The sequence below is a fragment of the Seriola lalandi genome, unplaced genomic scaffold (assembly GCF_002814215.2).
Source record: "Seriola lalandi dorsalis isolate HSWRI2012SDOR001 ecotype SW California unplaced genomic scaffold, Sedor1 jcf7180002054901, whole genome shotgun sequence".
NCBI classification, from domain to species: Eukaryota; Metazoa; Chordata; class Actinopteri; order Carangiformes; family Carangidae; genus Seriola; species Seriola lalandi.
In genome coordinates this window covers 347142-368923 of record NW_019525453.1, presented here as the reverse complement: position 1 = coordinate 368923, position 21782 = coordinate 347142, and the positions used below count along the sequence as shown (strand labels likewise).

Genomic DNA, 21782 nt, shown 5'->3' with positions numbered 1-21782 from the left:
CAATAAAGTAATCCATTAAGGCAGACTGACTGCCTAACAGTTATGTATTGCAGTCGTGTTCATATGCACCGTAGGTGATATAAAGTTTTGCTTGTACACGTACACGTTTTTTTCTGGGGCAGGGCGTTCTGTGGGTGCAGATATGGGCTGTTCTCAGCGTCTATTCTCCTCTTGTACTTCTGTCTGCCGCCCCGGACCCGGTCCAGACGCACACCTACAAAAACACAAACACAGGACATTAATGATGCACGGGTGTCACACCTGGGTGTCCCAATATTGCAGGGTAAAGAAAGGGAGACTCATTCACATTTACTCGTATACAGCACATACAGTATGTATCACATGCACAATAATAATTCAGTCATTTCAAATTGACTGACAGTAACCTAACTGGTCTCAAGTCTTGATTAAAAAAGACATTTATATTGTGAGATTATAGAGAGTTAAACTTGCTGAAATAAATACTTCAATTATGGGAAACAAAGTAATCCAAAATTAATAGCAACCAATTATATGATGTGAGAAGATGAGTATTTTTAATTTTTAAAAAAGGACATAATAAAATGTATGTCAACAGCATCAATTGGTAATGTCTCCACAGTGACTCCAAACAACAAATTTATTTAAACAGAACATTTCAATTCCACTTGGATCTTGGTCGGGTAAGTGGAGTGGTTTGGAGTCAGCGTGCAGGCCGTCTTACTTTTTTCATCAGTAAAGACACTGACGGCATTTTCAAATAGGTAATCAGTTATCAGAAGGAGGCAGGAAGTTGGCCAGTCATCTGCTCACTCATCTTGACAGGCCCAAGGAGACCTAGCAGGACATATCTAATGTTGGCACAGCAGCGTGCATCCTGTAACATGACACCCAGCTGATGACAACTGCTCTTCTTAACATTTATTGTGGCAACCTCGTCACCATGGCGATAGGGATTTAAGAGTATGTGTGTGTGTGTGTGTTTGTGTGTTTGTTTGTGTGTGTGTGTGTGTGTGTGTGTGTGTGTGTGTGTGTGTGTGTGTGTGTGCATGTGTGCAAAGTGAGCAGCTGGATGAGGAGAAGCTGAAAGTCACAGTCACCAAGTGCATCTCTGAGGAAAATGCATGTGTCCAGCGAGCGCAAACGTGACTCAGGAAGCCTTTAGTAGTGGTGTTGGGTTACCTGATCTACACAGTGTAAATGGCCAGAGTGGCCCTGAATAGATCTATAACGGCACTCACGCCTGTAAGAGACACTCTGAGGTTATTATTTGCCCACTTGACACCTTATAGTGATACTCCATCCCTTTGAGCCTGCAGCCTCCTGTACATATTCTTACCTATGTAGATATTTATGGAGATCATGCATCAACTTCCACAGCATTAAATAAATAATATAATGTCCTCTTGATCAGGCATGTAAAATGTGTTGTAGGGTCATTTCAGTCTATGGACAGGTTCTTCTTCTTTCTTTTTTTGGATCATTGGTTTGTAAAGTCATGTGGTGTTTTGTCATTCTATACTAGTGCTACTAGCATGAAAACAATTTTACAGAATTTCTGCTTTATTAATTAATGGATCGTGAACAGAAATAGAAGAAATGCAGGGTGGAAAGAGGGGTAATGGTGTGAAAATATGGCCTGTAACCTTTGCTGTATGCCAATGTGCTCTTCCATAAGATTATTATGAAATGTCAAGCTCAGGTGTTGTATGACAGTACACTTCCATATTTTAATGTGGGAAGATTTTGACAGATAGACACTTGCAAAATCCCTACCTACCCACTTCCTTGAAGGTCCTATAAATGTACTCTATGTTAACCTGTTGTGCCTATCAGCTTCTTCACTTTGAATGATCAGGTCAGAGTTTGGCTATTTTACATTAGAGATATCTGTATTTGAGTTTTCTCTAGGGTTTCTAATTGGTTTGGAATGGGTGAAGCTCAGCTGGAAAAAAAAAAAGGTGATGTCATGTATTTCCCTACAGCAATAAGGGATCAACAATATTTGAATCAAAAGCTGAAAATCAGTTGCTGGGTTGTTTGCTCATGTTGCCAGCATTGTCAATCAAATCCAATCAAACCACACCACACCCAAACAGTCCCAATGTAGTCTTTAGCTGAATGTTTCAGTGTTGTTGTTTTTTTACTTTGTCAGGAATATTTTATAGGCATGGCTGGTTTCACAGAGATAGACTTCGACTATGGCTTAAATATAACAGATAGTCAGATTTCAGATAGACCTCTAAATTCATAAGTTGCACAAAGCAGTTTAGTTCTTGACTATCTTAAATCGGACTGTGGTACAATGAATTCTGGGTAAATTAAGACATTTTTCAACTAAAAAAAGAGGTCGACCGAATCACTGCATCCAACCGCTCAGCTTTGTTTACCCCAGCTGAAAATGTTTGTCTACCAGAAGAATTCAACAGTGACATGGACGTTTTACTTGGGACATTCAGCGAAGAAAAATCTAATTTGGAAAGAAATTGCAGCGACAGAAAACAGTGTCAATCCTCAAGAAGAAATAAATGTTTAAAGGAAGACATCTTAAAACAGGAGGAGGACCACAGGAAAAGCTTAAAGACAGAAATAGTACTGAAGATACACGGTGGGCAGTCGCCTGTGTTTTGGGGGGTAAACGCTGGACGAGAGAGCGGAGTATGTGGGGTCAACAGCGGTGCGACTAGGGCTCCCCCACCCACACCGGCCAGCGTTGGCCTTAACAGCAGCCCACCAGCAGCCTCCCGAGAGGGACAGACAGAGGCCAATGACAGCCAAGAGAAAACAGGTAACATTAGGCCAATAATGTCTCTAGTGATTGTTTGAATGACAGCAGTCAAAAGAAAAGTTTTACTTTTGACGGTAGTTTAGGTATGCTAACTGTTGAGCCGTTTGCTAGCTGCCAACGATTTAACGATGCAGCCTATGTGCAAGTTACCGGGAAGTTACATGTCAACAAACGCTACGACTTGGCCTTCAGTATAAAGTAGCTATGTTGGTGTTTATTTTTCCTTGCCACCCTGTCTTTGGCCGGTCTGGATGAGACAGCAGAGGAGGAGAGGCAGTTACTGCGATCTTTAAAAACTCTTTCCCATAACAATGTTAGCAAAAATTATGAGCCATGTTTTCTTGTTTCTTGTCGTTGGGTGCTACTGGCCAGCACAGGTGCCACTGATTGTTACCATGGTAACATTAGTCTTAGACCTGAGTTAGCTTGAGGGTAAGGTGTCTAATTTTTTTTCTTTATTTTTGTGAAACAGTCTTACTTGCGTTAGACTGATCTATGAGCCAAATTAAAGCTGGTCTAAAACTACAGACCAGTCTGAGATATCTTTGTGAAACTTCTTATTGGTTTGAAGGTTTGAAACCAAGTTTTAGGAGCTTTGAACTAGGGTTGGATGAGTAAACCATTTACTCTCATTATAGTTTTCAAAAAGTAAAAATATTATATGATTGTTGAAAGCTCCAGAAAAAGCTAGTAAGTAGACTTTGAGTTGGGATTGTTTTGTCAAAATAACATCATACCCTCATTAAAGCCAACCATCAGCCTAAACGCCAACACAGAAGTGGTCATACTGTGATTAATCCAAGCAGGCCAAGGAGGGAAATGTTGTGCTGATGTGTTGTGTTTAACAAATGCTTACGCGTATTACAATCAAAATAAATATAGGATATAGATTTTAGATTGTTTAGCTCTATTTCGTACTTTTGGACATCACATTTGGACCAAAGAAGTGAGTTGGAAGTTTGGAGTTATTGGGAAGGACAGAATAGTTGGCACTGGAGAAGATTAGGGGGGTATTAAAGAAGAGATTGGTCAGGTAAACTCAATGCTCCCTGACCCTTTGGTCAAGTCACGTGGGGTAAATAGTAAGCATTGGGTACTTGGCAGGTGCCACTATGAGGTGTGAAATGAAGGATGAGGGACATGCTTACTTGTGTGTTGTTATCAGATTTAACTTAAAATGTTGGCAAACACTGGATTAAATCAAACTCTGGTAGTAGATGTATAGAAAGAGTGTGTTTTATACGGGTATATTTATGTGTGTTTGGATCTGACAGTTATCCAAACACACACATCAGAGCTAAGTGTAACTCTTCACAGTGAAATGTGCTGACAACCAAAAGGCCAAGAATAGCTTTGGCAGATAACAAAACAGATGCACACACCTCCTCCCTGTTGGTCTGTACAGCCCATCAGAGTTCGATTAACACTACTCAGACATTCATTTATTTTTTGCTGCTTTCATCACTGAGCTTCTTTTCAGAATGTCTGAATGTTCACATGTGGAGTTTTTCAAGTTCCCAAAATGCACACAGTACAGCACGATCAGGAGCACGGACATCCAGACACTGCTCCTGACTCATCCAGGTTACTGTGTCTAGTGTTGTCCATCACTGCTGTCACCACCAGCATGTGTTCACTATAAACAATCCCACGCATCTCAGATATTGTGACAAATGTACACATGAGCTGCCACCACAACGCCACTGTGGCGTAACATTCCCTTCTTCTCGTCAACAAATGACAAGAAAAGAATTTGGAAAGTTGGCAGTGAAAAGTGCACATAGTCCCTCTGTTGTGTTCTGATGCTTTTCTCAGAATACAGATTAACACGGCACGATTAACACACCTGAGACCAAATAACTTCAGCTAACAGGAAGTGGGGATGAGACAAGATGAAGACAGGAAGTTCTTTGATAATGGTATTGCTGCTTTCTTAGGAAGATTAACCGTTAAACCATAAAAGTAGAGGATCACAAAATTACATCTGTATGATAAACTGTATTTTAAAAATATTACACACAAATTGGTAACATACATGTTTTTACAACCCCTTAGAAGCGACAGCAACTGTAGGGATGGGCACTAAACAAGGCTTAATCAAATCCTGCCTGGGGTCTATATGTCTTTTAGCTGTGTATTTAATATGGCTCTGACTCTCCCCATTAAACCTCACAGCTCCTCTGTCTCAGCCTTTACTGCAGCCTCTCCGGGGAAGAGGGGCATTACGAGACACGATGAAGCGCGTTACGAGGGCGCTTATGACGGGAGTTACGAGGGGCAGTTCGCATTTCACGGAGGTCTAGGAATCCCACAAGGCATCTGGAGGAATTTACGAGAGGGGAGGGAAAGCAAAGAGGGTGGCTAGAAGAGGGGGTGGTTGAGAGGTGGACTGGGACTGTATTGATGCCCATACCCTTTTAAAAGCAGCTAATTTCGAAAAAAGGCAGACACACACACACACACACTCACAAAAATACACAGAGGTGTGAGCGTAAATGTGAGTGCAGACACATATGTGTTTAAGCAAACTCATATCCACAAACTGATACGCGTGTAAAAATGCTATAATTCTGTGTATACATAACTCAACACACATTTGTAAACACACACAGCAGCAATAAACAGGTGCTCCTGTGTGTTTAGAGATGAGTAGGCGGCATTAAAGGATAATTCCAGTTTATTACACCTGGGATCTTATTTCATAGTTTTGGTTATCATTTCTATTGGTTATGATGGTATATGAAAGTAATGAGGTCTGGGAAAATGGCGATCTGTCAACAACAAAGTTTGACAGGTCAAGAAACAAGCAGTCAGACAATCACATAGGTTGTAAACAAGTCAATAATCTATCTATCTATCTATCTATCTATCTATCTATCTATCTATCTATCTATCACTATTTGGAGGTAAAACTAAAACTGAGAGCTTACAATATGATGGTAATAATCCATCATTGCACAGAAAATCTGTCTGCACAACTGCAAAATATCATAATTTTTTATAGCACACAGGTGACAATTTTACAGTTCAATCTCATTTCCTCTAACAAAAACGTTTGGCTAACCCGGGGCATTATGGTTGCACCAGAAAGTCGGAGGGGTTGTGATGAAGTGATTTGATTTCAAGTTCAACCTTGACCCAATTTGCGCCATTGACCAGTGCTGACCTTTAAGGGAACAGAGAGTCTGAGAGTCCAAAATGGAGGAAGCTAACATAGCGTTTTAGGTTGCACCACCCACTATAACATAAACTCCTCTGTGGGAGTATAAACTGCTCTGAAAGATGCATGGTTCGCACAAAGAGAAAGGAGCCAATAGTAAAAATACTTTTTTTTTAATACATTGTGCAAACTTATTTTCCTGTTAGCAAGTACACCAACAAGCTGCTAACTGACAGTTAGCAAGCAGTTAGCATGTTTTGATTTCCTTCTTCCCTCTTCAGTATGGTTTATGATACTGACAACAAATGTTAAATGCTTGATCTTTACATTTACTGTCTCTTAATTCCACCACAGACACACACACACACACACACACACACACACACACACACATTTTATCTGCCTTCTTGGCCCAACACAGCAGGCAACAAGTGGCTGGTACAGTAGGAGGTCAGTAATGTTTTCCTTTTTGAGTCACTTCTAAATCTGGACAACAATATGTCACCAGACAGGCACACAGTCAGACTATATGAGCACCTGACCGCTGTCACTGACTCTCTGTGGAATGTCATCATCGTCATTTCATATTTTTGGACATACAAAATGAAGTTTTGCATAGAAGAAATTAGCCGTACAACTATTTTTGGGATGTAAAAGCTAGCTATCACTAAAATTATTTGATGTATTTTATATTTATTGCTTTTTATATATTTGCCTTAATTTAACCAAAAGAGTCTATATATAGGTATTAATACACTACATGGGTGCTTAGACACAATGGTGCCTTACCACCTATGTCTACACACACACACACACACACACACACACACACACACACATACTGGCAGATTTCCAGAAGTTATTTTTGAGGAACACTGGTGAAGCAAAGAGTGACAACTGAACAGTTAGTGGCCCTCTCCTCCCTCTCAAAGACACAGCTATGCATTGTTCAGTTCTGTGTTTACTACACATACACAGACCTATACACACATCACAGCTGGCACGAAGGGCCTGAAGTTTAACTGTCAGAGGTTTTAGGTTTCACTGGAGTTTACCCAACTACAGTACATGCCATCACCAGTTTATCAGGTGAGACATTAAGAGAATCTCAGCTGGTAATCAGGGTATTGTTTCCAGGAATGCACAACAAAGAAACTGCCGTCAGACTTGTGTCAGCCTTCACTGTCTGGCTGCTTTTTCTCAATCTCAGCTGTATAAAGGACAAGATTTGAATCTCTGCCAAGTCTATCGACCGATCAAAGCAACTCAAACAATGTTTTGACCAAGGTCTGAAAGTGATTTTCAGTGTATAGCTGACCTTCTCTCAACATGCCCACGGCCAGGCATTTCACAAATCGACAGGCCTGGCAGGATTTCCTTCTTCTCTTGGTGATTTCACATTCATTGGACGCTGGGCAGCTGTATTCAATGTTACCTGGAAGAGGAGAGAATATAGAAAATTATTTTTTGAAACAGTTGTGGGGAAAATGGAGCAATAATTCAGCTGTATCGTTAATTGTATTATAATTCTAACATAGACTTGTGGTTCATGTGTTTTCATGTAAAAAGTAACATTTAATGGAAATCTGTCCCAGCATGAGATTTAAAGAGGTACTCTAGGTACTTTTAGTCCCTATTATGGACCAGACCCAAAAAAACACACGATCCTACACTTCCCATGATGCAGCTGAATAAAAAAGTCTTTCATCAGACTCACTGTGCCTATTAAACTCCCACATCTTACAAACTCCACACTTCCAGTTTGTAACTCAGGCTTTCTTTTATAAATTTGTAGTGTCACACTGAAACTTGGATAACTCTGATGATGTCACTGTGACATCTTTATTTTACCAAACTTTACTCTTTAACTTCTAATTCTATTTATATTTAATAATGATAATAATTATATAAATATATATAATTAGATGTAAATCTAATTTTATTCATTTTAGATTTTTTTCAAATAAAACACTAAAAACATTCAAAAAAGCCCTTTTGTTTTAATTTTAATTTTTGGTCACCGATGTGACGTATTAATATCAAGATAATTCTGTGTTATTCTTGAAACATTAATTTTGAATATAGTGCTCACAATCTGTGCAATGGGATACCAAAAAAAAAAACAATGTTTCCAACACGTAATTAGGAGTAATGGCCATGGCAGCCAAATGTGCATGTTAAGCCAGTTGCAGGCGCTCTCAGCTGCCACCCTCCATCAGAAACAGGAAGTATCTGGTGAGCCAGACATCAGATTTCCCCATTTGATCTGACAGCCGCTCATCCTGTTTGCCCTTTGAACTCATCTACAGTAGCCAACTTCTAGAGGCCTAAACTCAACATAACCTGCCAGGTCCTCGACCTGGGCTGTGAGCCAACAGAGCACAGGACAATCCCTTCAAAACACTCACACTGCATGCCACTGGCTCTCACTGCTAACGGCTTTCAGGGCGAGTGCAAATGCACACACCTTCAGCACCATATGTTATCTGAAGGTTTAAAGCCTAAACTCAAACATGTTGACTATATACATGGTGCACTGTGAGTTTAAGCGCATATCAGCTGTTTGCAAACAGGTATTTATTTAAAGCCATTCTGCAGTTAAAGAGGCAAGAGGCGGAAGCACTGAGCTAACTGATCGGGGCTTGTTTATACCAAAACAAACGCTCATGGACTATATCTGCACCATGTTGCTCGTAAAACAGGTTTATAAGACGCAGGAAGGCATTATCAGCCATGCACAATAAATTCTGTTACTAAGTATAAAACGGAGCATGTTCATGGGCGTAAATGTGTGTTTTGTGCACGTATGTCTCTCTCTCTCTTTACCCTGAATGGTCCTCTTGAAGAAGGCCTTGCAGGCCTCACAGGAGGCCACGCCATAGTGGTATCCTGAGGCCACATCACCACACACCAGACAGAGCCGCTTGGCCACCGAGCCCAGCATAAACTCGCACTTCACTTGACCTTCTTCCTCACCAAACCTCCTGGATAGAGGTGGAAAAGGGAGAAAATGAAAAGGAGAAATTAAGAGAAATCTCATCAGAGCGTAGTAGTACTTCCAATTAACACCTGAAATGGGGTGAAACACAAAATAAGGGACAACAATGCTGTAAATACCAACCTGTTTGTTCCTCCATTGTTGGCCAACCCCGCTGTATGGCCATACAGGCCTGGTGAGTCCAGTCCATTGCTATGACCATGGACCTTTGTCAGAGGCCCGTAGCTGGAGTTTGTGTCAGAGGAAGAACTTCCGGGGCTGGGCTGGGCCGGGCTGACGTCTCCCTGGGAGCTGGGGCTAGGGCTGGAGGGCTCACGCTTTATAGAGGAGGGACAGGTGGGGTCCAAGCCCCTCACTGACATCCTGCCCAGATGTCTGGGGAAAAACATTTAAGATTTATGTTTGTGTACACACCTTTTTGTAATACATATTCATGATGGTGAGAGTTTTAACTTTCAGGTCAGCTTTATATAATGTGTCCCCTACAAATTGTCATTAATATTAATGAGCGGTAGTTGACCTCCAGGTCTGTGGGCTGTGATTAGTTTTATTAAGTCAGGCATCAATTACACAGATAGTAATGATGTACAGTAATAAGCAGCTAGGAATAATTGTTATCATTTATTCATGGGTTCATACATGTATCAAATGTGTAATTTCAAACCACAAACAGAACCAGGGGCCAACTATTCCCTTTTTTTTCTGGACTACCTCCACCTCTCTCCACATCCCTTCATTCATGCATCCATCCATCCCGGTCTTCTCTAAACCAGCCGTTTGTGATTTCCCACATATGCAAAGCTTCTGTCCATTACACTGCTTTGTTTTCAAAGAAGAAGATTGCTTAAGCAAACCTAGGGAAATAGCCAAACCAGCAATCATCCGCATCATATTCGTCATTATGTTCAATCCAAACACACTCATCTTTCTCTCTCTCGGTTTTTTCTGCCTATTTTTCCTCTCTCTATTGTCTCTGTGTCCCTCAGTTTCACTTCTAACTCGACCTGTCAAACGCTGCTGCCTACAACAGTTAACAGGTTCTTGCAACAGTTAACACTTTTATTGTTAGATGTGGAGACAATAAAAGAATGTATTCACTGTGACATATTCACTGTGACAAGAACAAATGCTCTGCAATGCGCTAACTGAGACAAAATGCTAGTGATAGTTTTTGTTTTGTACATGGAAAGCCAATCAAAATTTTATCAAGGGACAAAGGGACAGTTAAGAATGGTTTCAAGAAAAACATACTTGACTCTTTTTACATTTTTTAAGAAGTATTTTTTATGAATACCTTTGTAATAACTCCTTGAAATAAATCTTCTTTTAGCCAGAGTATAATTCTAGTAAAGAGTATCATTACTCTATTATTGGCTTAAGATGTGACACCATGTTATCTGTCACCAGGCTGAAGAGAAAAAAAACATCTGAAACCAGCTGAGGTGTATACTAGGCTTGCAGGCATGTGATCTGTACTCACACACGCACACACGCACATCCTGAAAACACACACACACATTGTGGCGTCAGACGCTCATAAAAAACAAAAATCATAGACTCCCACTTCTCCATGTATACTTCAGATTCACATGATCAGGAACATGCTAAAGCTCCCTGCACACACACACACACACGCTTACAGACACATTTTAAAGCATGTGTCTTCATAAACACCCCAACACATACTTGCATGCAACTGTTTGTCGCCAGGCCAACTTTAAAAACCCTCTGCAGTCTCTCTCTCTCTCTCTGTTGCTTTCTCCCACATGCGGAGGAATACACACACACACACACACACACACACACACAGAGTATCCTCGTTTCTCCCAATCTAATCTCAGTTTGGTGAGGTGGATGTCCAAGTCAGTCTGTTTCCTGCCATGTAAATGAGTGTTCTCTCAGCCACAAGTCATTTGCTAGGCAAAGAAACTGGCTGCTTTTAACCACCCCCAGAGTAAACCATGGTCATGCGCTATTTAGCCCTCTACAAACCCACAAAGACAGACACACAGACTCACAGTAAAAGACAGACTGACAACTAGTAAGACATAATCAACATAATCATAGTGTCTGTTGCCTTGTGGGCTGAACCTCAATACTTATTTGGTACAGACAGAAATGTGCTCATAGCATCCAGTATCTAAAACTGTACCAAATCTGGCCTTGAACTTCATTCAGACTTGTGTACAACTGCCTGTATTTAGACATTAAACCCATATTGTAATTTATGGTCACTCACAGTGTGGGCAGTGCAACAAGCTGTACACACTTTTTGACATATTTTTGACTTACAAACGTATTACGGCAAACGTGATAGCAAACATTTGCCTATCCAGCAGAAACAGAGTAACATTAGCATTAGTTTGGACTCATGTTTCTGGTCACCTGCCGAATAGTTGTCTATTATTCATTCTTCTTTTACCTCTGTTTTGGTCTCCAGCAACTTCTAAAAGAAACATTTCTCTCTTTAGCTGCTAAATGCTATGCTACATCAACTAGTTGCTAGCTTTGTTTTTGGACAGGCAGCATACAGTCAGAATTTTTTTTTTTTTAATTGAAGACTGCAACTTGAAGTAATGCTTCTGAGAGTGGTGAGTGTGAGCAAAAATAATAAATCTGTGCACTATAAAACCAAAACATTTAGCTTAAAGATGCCGAAATGCTCTGTAATTCTTTGTGGCTTCATCACTTACGACATTTTTCACATTAAACAGTCATTAGATCCATTTTTAATGTGTAGTGATTATAACTGCTTTAAACATTTAAGATATTTTTGTTACATGAAAAACAACAAAAACTTTATATTCTTTGAGACTACAATTTTCCTATTGTATCAATACTTGTATCAAAAAATTTAAATATCACCCAGCCCTATTCTTAAGCTCCAAAACTCTCCCTCATTAACCAATGAACCAGCTTCAACCTACAAAGCTCTGATGCATTTTGCTCCACCACTCCCCCTCCATCTTCAATCTCTCCAGTCCACTTTGAAGACTATAAAAACAGCACAGTAAAGACATTTCAGTTTCCTTTTAAAATTACTCACTGGTACCCTTATTGGCTATCCATCACAGTCGTCAATATATCTGTGTCAAGTCTCTGACAGGTACAGAGTGAGATATACTTTGTGCTCTCCCATTATAATGCATCACAGGGAGAAAGAGGAGGAGGAGGCAGGGGGTGTTGGCGTTTTGCTTTCATAATGAAATGGCATTAGAGTGGGGTGATCAGATGTGATGTGATATTCACTCTGACAGATTACTAATCTACAACTCCATATAAAAGCCCATCAAAAGACGGTCGGTGAGGCTTCTACAGCCCCATATAGCAGGGATAAATCAGAGCGGATGTGAGTGTTTGTGTCAGTGGGTATTCAAAGTTATCATAACTTACTCCCTTTGTGCCCAGTATCCAAAACAACTCTAATTGCACCAAGGGAACAAAGGCCAAAATGCAGCGTGAAATGACAGGGAAAGAGAAAGAGAAACGAAGAAGAGGAAGAAGAGAGGCGGGAGGAAATTAACAGTGGGGCAGACAGATAGAAGGAGTGTGAAAAAGCCGGGAAGGGACAGAAAGAAAGGGGCAGTCCTGTGGCTCATTAACCTGGGGGTGTTGAAAGAAAAGAGGGAGAGAAGGCAACACTCACTTTCAAATGAGCAGAGTCATAATGCAGACAATGACCCACCAGGAGGGAGGGAGAGTGAGTGAGAAAAAAACAGGGAGGGAATGAAATACAGAAAATAAGAAGGAACTGCGCAACAGATATAAAGAATGTGGAGTAAAAGCAAATCTACAGACCTGGAGAAGTGAAAATAATATGCAAGGCGACAGATTCTCTCTGCAAAAGCACAAAAACACACACAATACTTCTGAGGTCCTGTTGACCAACCTTAAGGCTCTAACCCGAACCCTGAGGTGCAGTTATTTAGGTCAGTGGGGTCTCAGTAGAGGTTTTTTTTTTTTCTCCCTTTTTCTTTTTTTTTTTAACTAATGAGCCAGTAGGAGATGAGCAGGGATCAGTGGCACCCCCAGCCATTCGTAAGAGCCTTAGTCAGGCTTTGGACGAAGCTGTTAGCTGAGAGATGAAGTGCCTGTGGCTGGAGCTTGGACCCGCAGGCTCTGGAAACGTGGATAGCGTGCCATACAGGGGGATCATCTGCGGCCATCACCGCCTTTTCTCCTGGTCTTTATCTGTTTGCATCTGTCACCAGCAACCAGCCAACCTGTGCGTCCACGTGTGCTCGTCTTTTGCCCGAATTTGGTTCTCGTCTGTTTGTTTCCAATTCACTTCATCTTCCTCTGCTGGGGAAAGTTAATTTCAATCCTAAAATGCTCGGTGAGATGTGTTCTCAGAGCAGAGTGATTATGCCACAGCTGATAAAAGCACAGCAGTGATGATAATGGCCGTGATTTTTATGATTACAGCAAAGAAAGGCAATCAAAAAGCAGTGTCTGGGTAATCAAACAGCTGCTTTGCACACTTGTCACAGGCTTTCATTTGCTTTGTTCATGTCGGCGTGTCTGCCGGGGGAAGATTTTCACCAGCACTTGGATGACCCAGGCTGTACTCCCACACCAGGACTAGTTTCCTCCAAACAGGCCTTACCCATTTACCATCACTATCAACAAACTAACAGGCTGAACAATGACAACTGTAAACAATGCATACAAACCTCCACACCAGGGAAAATTTCATCTAAACCTCCCCCAAGCATAGAGAAAAGAGAATGTAAATTTTAAGTACATTACATACTTAATTTACATAAATCCCTTTTTATTACAGCTGAAATGATAAATCGATTAACTTAGTGAATTGACAGAAGATTAGGCAGCAACTATTTTGATAATTGATTAACAGTTTCAGACATTCTTGAAGCAAAAATGTCAAACATTCAATAGTTTCAGATGCTAAATAATGAGAATTATCTGATTTTCTCCCTGTTTTACATCATTGCAAACTGAGTATCTTTTGGTTTGAACTACTGGTCGGATAAAAGATGCAATTTTAAGACGTCATCCTGGGCTTAATGAAAGCTTATTAAGAATGAATTACTATTTTCTGACATTTTATAGACTTTGTGATTAATCAAGAAAATAATCATCAGATTAATCGATGATAAAAAAAAATATATATTGTTAGTTAGTCGCAGCCCTACACAGCAGTAACACACAGTGCAAGAACCAGAAAAGACTACAGGACTAAAACTGGTAATTAATGGCAAGTGTTTTAATTCGAAGACTGATGCCGAAGATAACCATAGTCTTAAATGTTCATGTGGGATAAGTGCATTCCTCTAAAAGGAACAATGACACTGTAAATTGTAATGACTGAACGAGCAGATCCTCTAAAAGCAGAAATCAATTTATTTTCCTGAAGGAAATACTGATGATGCTGAAGTACAGCAGCTGAGTTGTGTCCTGCAGTACTTAACATGATTTACATGATTTGTGTTATCCTTTCTCCATCACACTCAATTTCCCTCCTGAGAAACTGATTCTCAAACTCCAACTCTCTTATGTGATGAAAATTTCTAGGTGTTTACACTGATATGTATTCATTCGGAGTAAATGTTCAAAGTTCTCAGAAGAATTAAGATCAAGTGGATGATAATAAGCAGTGCATTGTAATGTGGTGCAAATACAAAATATCTGATAACAACACACAAAGACAATGTCCCACAAATCAAGGATCGCTAACTGGATGTCACTCATTAACGCTGAACCTTTCACACACAGTAACAGCTCAGTTTACACCTGTGTGACACTTGGTCATTTTGAGAGTGCACGCATCATTCTCTGTAGAGTCATTTTCCAATGAGAAAGTACTTACTCTGTGTCAGAGTGGTAGGTGAAACACTCTGGGAGGTAGAGGTCGACTAAATCCATGTGCACTCTGCCACCATACTCCGCAGAAGAGAAAAATGATCTGTCCAGGGGCGTCCGCTTCTGTCTGCCTTCTCTTTATTTTTTTCTCCTTCTCTTCTACAGCTTCTTATAAACTGTGTCTCTCACTACACTGTTTTGTCACTTTCCCTTTTTATTCTGCCTCCAAACTTTGTCTCCATCTACTGCCCTCTTGTCTGCTGTATCACTCTCTCGGCTGCTCTCATTGTCCCTCTGTCTGTCTTCTCTTCACCCACACTTCTCACCAACAGCCCCAGGCCGGCTGGCTGCCTTTGAAGTCCTGACTGTTGTGACTAGCTGTGTGTGACAAGGGTCTCCAAGCAAAGCCGGCCCTCATGATTACCCAGCCACACCATTTGAATGGCCTTCCCCCCCAGAAGGCTGAGCCGAGAACTGATTGGCTGTTGTCTGAGCCAATGAGAGCCGGCCTCTCACTGGAGCAGGTGGCAGTGACAAGAGAGGATGTGGGTATTTAACAGGTTTTAGTTTCTAGCACGGGAAAGTAGAAGGTGAATTTTCACTGATTAGCAGCACGTTTGGTTGTTGTCATACTTGGTATAAAAGGACACAGAAAACATTACCTCCCTCTAAATGTAATGGGGATAATTTAAAAAGTATCTAATCTACCGCCCTAAAACAACTGTAGTGCACATTTCCAATCTCTTCATCAATTTAAGTTACAATTTTGTGTGTTTGTACTGTTTTTGTGAAGAAAGTAACATACAAGTGAAGTGGTATAATTTGTTTTTGAGGGTAAAATAAATTAAATAAAAACAACCAGAAGTTGTTTTAAGTAAAACCCCTCGGATCCAACACTTAGTGGATTAATAGATTAGTTGATACACAGAAAATTAAACTATTTTAAAAATCAATTAAAGTCTTCTGTAGAGGAGCAGAGTCCTTTTTATGTCACTGTAAATTGAATATCTTTAGGTTTGGGGATATTGGTTGGACATAAGGCATCGCCTTGAGCAGTTGTGTTTTCTGGCATTTTAAAGACGAAACAATTGAAGCAAAGTTTTATGACACAAGGGGTGAAACCAGTCGAGTCAAATATTGTCACAAACATAAAGAAATGTGCACATCCACACATGGAAACATATATGCACAGTTTGTAAGTAAGTCTTTACTGACTTCCAGCTTGTACCTGATCTAATCAGCTATGGCAATGTGCCTAATGTGATGCTTTTCGCCTTTCACTGACAGCACACACGTGCACACAAACGAGGTTATCAGGTTCCTTGGGGGTCAGAATAGAGTATTTTCCATCGGTTTACAAGCTCAGATGTGGAATGTGCAGTTCTCTATTGAAGACCAGAAAATCTCAGAGATTTCAAAGGGAAAAACATAACACTGTGGGTTTACTGTATGTTCTTTTAATGCGTTTCTCCACAAATCTGTCAAACAACTTCTTCAATGAACAGTGAAAAAGTTGCTGAAAATGCACCCTGTGTCTCTTCAAATGATCACAGATTGAAACCACACTTTAGTTCAAAAACGTACAGATATCAAAGGGAGTTTGGTACGTGCGAGCCTCAGAATTTCCGCTCTTTTTCTTGTCAGTCTGGGCCTGTCTCTTCCTCTCTCATCGACATAACGTTGTGCACTGAGCTGACCCCCGCCGAACCAATCTCCACAGGAATGAAATCACCTGCACTAATCTGCCGCTCAGATAAAGGCCAGACAGCAGACTGCGTGGAGTGGGCCTTATCACATTATGCACCACATGAAACAGCCGGACCAACAGAAGCAAACACCGCATTAAAGCAGCCTTGTACACAGGCGTGCTACATGTGTAAACAAACATGAACATGCAAACAGAAAATAGAACGCACATACAAAAACCCGTAAGAGATAAAGAGTGTGATTTCTAATGGCAGATAATTTTATCTCAACCATAAATTACAAAAAGCCAGACAGAGTGCTGCTATCATTTCAAATCTCCTCAAGTTAATGTATCACATAAAAAGTTATCTACACAGAGAAATTATCTTCTATAAACCATTTAGTAAACTGAATGTTGACGTTAAAGCGGAGTGGCTCTTATCTGTCAGGCTTTTAGGTCGCAAGCTGCCATCAATGGATTCATTATTTGCTCAAACAAAGCTGAGGTGTTTTCATAAAGAGGAAAAGTGCAGGTTGAAATTAAACCAGAGATTAATAATTTTATCAATGGTTGACATTTTCCTTGGCACCAGTTGAGTGGTCTTGAGACGCACACCAACAACAGTAAAGCACACTTGAGTCAAGCCAGAGTGGCGTCAAGTGTAGCACTTGAAGGAAAGAACGCTCCTGAGTGGTTTATTTTTTCTGATAATTTCCTCAGTGCTGTGCGCCACTGTACAAAGGCCTTTTGCTTCACTTCACAGTGGCTCTATGTCATAGTTTCATAGTTTGAGGTAATATAAATAAAATCTGGAGTGAAAAGATGTTGCACTTATTGAATTTAATTGGTTGATTGAACGATTGTCATCAAACAAGTCCAGAATAAATGAATTCAGATTAGAGCTGCTGGAAATGATTATTTTCATATATCATTTTTATCTGTGCTATCGGCACAGCCGCATTCGTGGTGCCCAGAGGATGAAGCCTCCTGATTTGGGTGATTCTCTGACTTTTCCTGTAGTGCCACCATGAGGTTCACATTTATGGTTTTGAGCAAAATGTCTCAACAACTACTGGGATTGATCCCAAAGGAAGAATTGTAATGACCTCCTTTAACTTTTCATCTATTGATTAAAAATGTTCCTCATAAGTTCCCAGAATCCAAAGTAACATCTTAGAATGAGAGAATAAAGGACAGCAAAGCAGCCGTTCCTCTGCAAGTAGCGAGAAACTGAGACAGAGATAAGGTCATTTAGAAAAAGTGTCTTCACGACATAGTTTGTCCACCACCAGAGTACGGACAAATTCATTTTTAAACAGAAACATGTCATGCTCAGTACATGCTGTGGTTTCAATTCCTTAAAAAATAAAAATAAAAAACAAAAAAGGGTGGTTATGAAAAATTCCTGTTTCTAATTTGTGTTCATGTAAATGATTCAAATATCAATATCAGTATTAGCCTCAAAATCAACCTCCTGCTGGATGTCCAAAAAATAAATGGGACAAAAAGGCAGTGTGTAGAGTGAAATTTAAAATTTAAGGCTTATGAAAAAATAAAAATGCCAACTTTAAACAATCAAAAAACAACAAAGTAAAGTCAGCGAAGAGGACAACTACATAAACTAAAGCAAAATGACAAGAAACAGAAACAAGCCAAATGCAGCAGATGAAACTGAACAGGGCTGCAGTTAAACATCAAAAATATTTTTACACTGCTCAGGCTGAACTGAAGACAGGAGTTCAATATCACACAGCACCCAGCTGCCAGCTATTGACCCAACACCAGATGCATTGAGTTTGCTCTGAAGAAAAAAGAAAAAGTACGGGTGAAGCAGCAGGCACTATTACACGTGTGTGTGTGTGTGTGTGTGTGTGTGTGTGTGTACCCCTCTTCTCCTCATCCCCTAAACTCACAGCCACCAAATCTCAGCCCTCCGGGGACAGCTGTCAGATTGACTTCCAAAACTGGACAGTCACTCTGCAATTCAAACCCCCACCACACACACACATACACACATTAGCATCAGCGCTCAGATCTAGTGAGTGTAATGTGCTTAGTTTATGCCTGACTCACAGTCATCCATCAATTACTGAGACAGAGGGAAAGACTATTGACACTGTGTGCAAACACCATTGTCTCGCTGCTCCGACACAGTACCTCTCAGACACTTCAATGGTTTACAAAAGGGGGGAGACAGGGGGAGGAAGAAGGGGAGAAAGACAAAAGGGGGGAGGAAATAAGATGGAGACATGTTAAGACAGATAAAAAAAAAAAAAACAAGATAGACTATCATGTAAAAATAGGAAAAAAACTTAAATCTGTATGTAAGCTTTACATGTCTTTAAATAGATGGATGGGGAGGAAATGGTTCATAAAATGATGTATTGACTGACAGATGAGCAATGGGAATAGGATCAGTTTCATTCCATTGATCTGTAGAGCACTGTATAGGGATCAGAGGTCACATGCACACACACACACACACACACATCCATGCCAGAAACCTTAGAAAGCCTCTGGGAGACGCTTAAAGCAACATAACCATAGAAATGTCACTTAGAGCTACTGGGACCTGCTGCTGCTGCTGCTGCTGCTGCTATCATCAGCAGGTCAATGGTCTTCAAATGGTTCTCACTTATCTGGAGATCCTACAGTCCCACTGGGGAAGAAGTGAGTCACTGCTGGGAAACATATACACACAGGAAGGCTTTCAGGCGGGCAGGATTTCATTACAGCTAATTTGGGATGATTTTATGAATATCTGAGACTAAATGCACTGAGAAAAACTCTACAGCGACAGGCTCATACTGCTAGTTTACACACCATAATAACTTGGCTTGAGTGCCCCCTAGTGGAGGATTTTCTTTGACATTCACAGCTGCTTTTCACAATGCCTTGACCACAAGTTTTGATAAGGGCTGATTATTTAAAAACAATGTTAAGGACTGTTAGTGGAGCTCAAATGTGACTTTAATGTGACTGAAAACAGTTTACCCTGAATACGGAGCGTGCTCAGAGTTGAGTGCGTTTCATTGTTCCCCCGTCCTGTCATCATCTCTGGCAGGTGCCCATCTGGAAGGTCTTAGGTGCGATTATGTAACCAAGCTTCTCCTAACAACATAATGTGGATTACCACAGTGTACGCCCTTCATATTCTCAACCAGCAGTACTGGATTAACAGGTCAGTTTTGGGTTAGCCATTAGCCTTGACCCACCTCTGTTTCTCTGTGTGTCATGAATGGGAGGGGTCCTACCACCACCCAACGTGTTCTCTTGTCCATATTCTTCATATATGTCTGTTTCTCGATGTTTTACTGCTGTTATTCATATCTGCTCTTCATATATTTATTCCCTGTCTGTCCTTCCTGGAAGAGAGAGAAGAGGGAGCTCTCCTCTGTCCCTTTTTATTTTAGCTCGAAGTGCAACCATCTATTTTCTCCTGCTTTATGATTCTACTTCAATACATTGCATTAGACAACCAGTGGTTTCAAAATTCAACAGTTTGAAAACTTTTTTTTTTTAAATTAAGACTAGTTAAAATTTGTTTTTTCTTCTTTCCTACCGCATTAATCATCTTTTGAATCCTCAGATTTATTTTGTGAAACTTTGGAGGGGACCGACGCTTAGCTTGAGAACCATTGACTAATCTACCAAAGTGTAAACTAAGTAATTAAGATCAGCTCCATCTAGACCAACTACAGCGGTAAAATGCGACTTATTCATGGATGAATCAATATTAACAATCTAACAAAATAATATCTAATAAATATCAGTCACCGCAGCCATTTGTCTGCAGGTTGAGTATTTTTACTCATGATACTCTAAATACATTTAGCTGATAATACTTTTGTTCTTTTACTTGAGTAGGTTTTTGAATGCAGGAATCTCTTGACCTCTATGATTATAGATTGAATTGTATTGACTTGCCTTGAAAAGATATGGTTCATACTCAGACATGCTGTTACACAAGTTAACCTCCCCTTTTAAATATGCACAGATACAAAGACACACACAAACTCACACCTGGCTCCCAGACGTAACTCAGGTGAGCAGCCGCCAGTGTGGGCCCAACACACACTAATTCATGGGAGTCAGCACCACACACACCTACTGCTGATGTCAGGAAGTATTATACACACTTTCACATGCCTCCATACACACACACACACACACACACACACACACACACGCACACATAGACACACGCACACACATAAACAGCACACAGTCTATCTCATCATATCCCTTTTATCTCCACAGGTGGTAAATTTAGCCCTCTGGCTCACTGTCAGCGTGTCTACAATAAACAAATCAACACAGACACACACACAGACTAAAAGAGCTATCCTGTCATGTTGGTTTAAAAAAAAAAAAAAGAAAAGTCGACCACAGCTTTGTGTATTCACCTTCTGGCTGTCTTTCTATCCACCCGTCCATCTAGGCACCCCTCTAACGTGGCCTAACACATTCTGTCAGCAGCTCCACAGGTGAGCCAGTCTCATCTCACGACACCATCTCACACCACGGAGAGCTAATACCTATACTCATCTCTCTTTCTCTGATTCCTTCACCTCCATCCCTTCTTCTTTCTAATCTTTCACACAATGTCGCCATCTTTTCTCTCTGGTTCTTTTCTTTTTGTCTTCCATGGAAATTCTGCATTATGACTCCCTCCTGTCCTTCCTCATCTGATCATACGGATGCCCCCAGGGGTGCTGCTAGGATTTCTGGGCTTTAAGGCAAGATTTGACAAAAAGCCACCCTCCCTCCCTCCCTCACAAAATGCCCTATGGCTTCCCTCAACCCCACCCCTTCTCCAGGCTTTTTTTTTCTGGGGGGGGGGGGGGGTTAACAGTAACCTCACCCTTGGCCAGTTATCCCACTCAGCACAGTCCAATGATTCCTGGCCACGCCGAGGTACACCGGTCAAAATGTAATTTTCTGCAAGATTACACATGATAATGACTCGCTTTGGAGGGTCGCCATAAATGATGACTTCCAATTATAGATGCATAACTATCGATCTGTCAACAGAAGCTGTGATAAAGAAGAGAGAGGAGTGAGGAGGGCAGGGACAGAGCTGTGGAGATGTACAGTAATGTTATGTTTACTGACATCTTACCTTATACCACACACACACACACACACACACAGAAACAGTGGACGCTGCTGCTTGCTGAACTGCTAACAAAGTCCTACATATAGGCTTGAAAGCAAGTATTGATGGGAGCCAATAAAAAGCCTGAGAGATGAGTTCACCTGGGAGCAGAGGAGACCTTCACCTGGTCAGGCACACACACACACACACACACACACACATATATACACTGTACACACACCTCTGTTT

At 40.7% G+C, this 21782-nt stretch overlaps 1 protein-coding gene across 2 annotated transcripts in view; it reads right to left on the bottom strand.

Annotated features, from left to right (window-relative positions):
• LOC111672513 (estrogen-related receptor gamma-like) overlaps window positions 1-21782 on the bottom strand; it is a 31542-nt gene that overhangs the window by 7984 nt on the left and 1776 nt on the right. Inside the window, exons 1-5 of one of the 2 annotated variants that reach the window (XM_023429946.2) lie at window positions 14756-15138; window positions 9049-9300; window positions 8754-8911; window positions 7246-7362; window positions 104-214 (exon numbers count right to left, since the gene is read on the bottom strand). In XM_023429946.2, coding sequence (XP_023285714.1) covers window positions 104-214; window positions 7246-7362; window positions 8754-8911; window positions 9049-9300; window positions 14756-14811 — 694 coding nt within the window. In that variant the 5' untranslated portion in view covers window positions 14812-15138. Of the gene's footprint in view, window positions 1-103; window positions 215-7245; window positions 7363-8753; window positions 8912-9048; window positions 9301-14755; window positions 15139-21782 lie in introns of those variants that run through there. The other variant, XM_023429947.2, reaches the window with a different exon arrangement.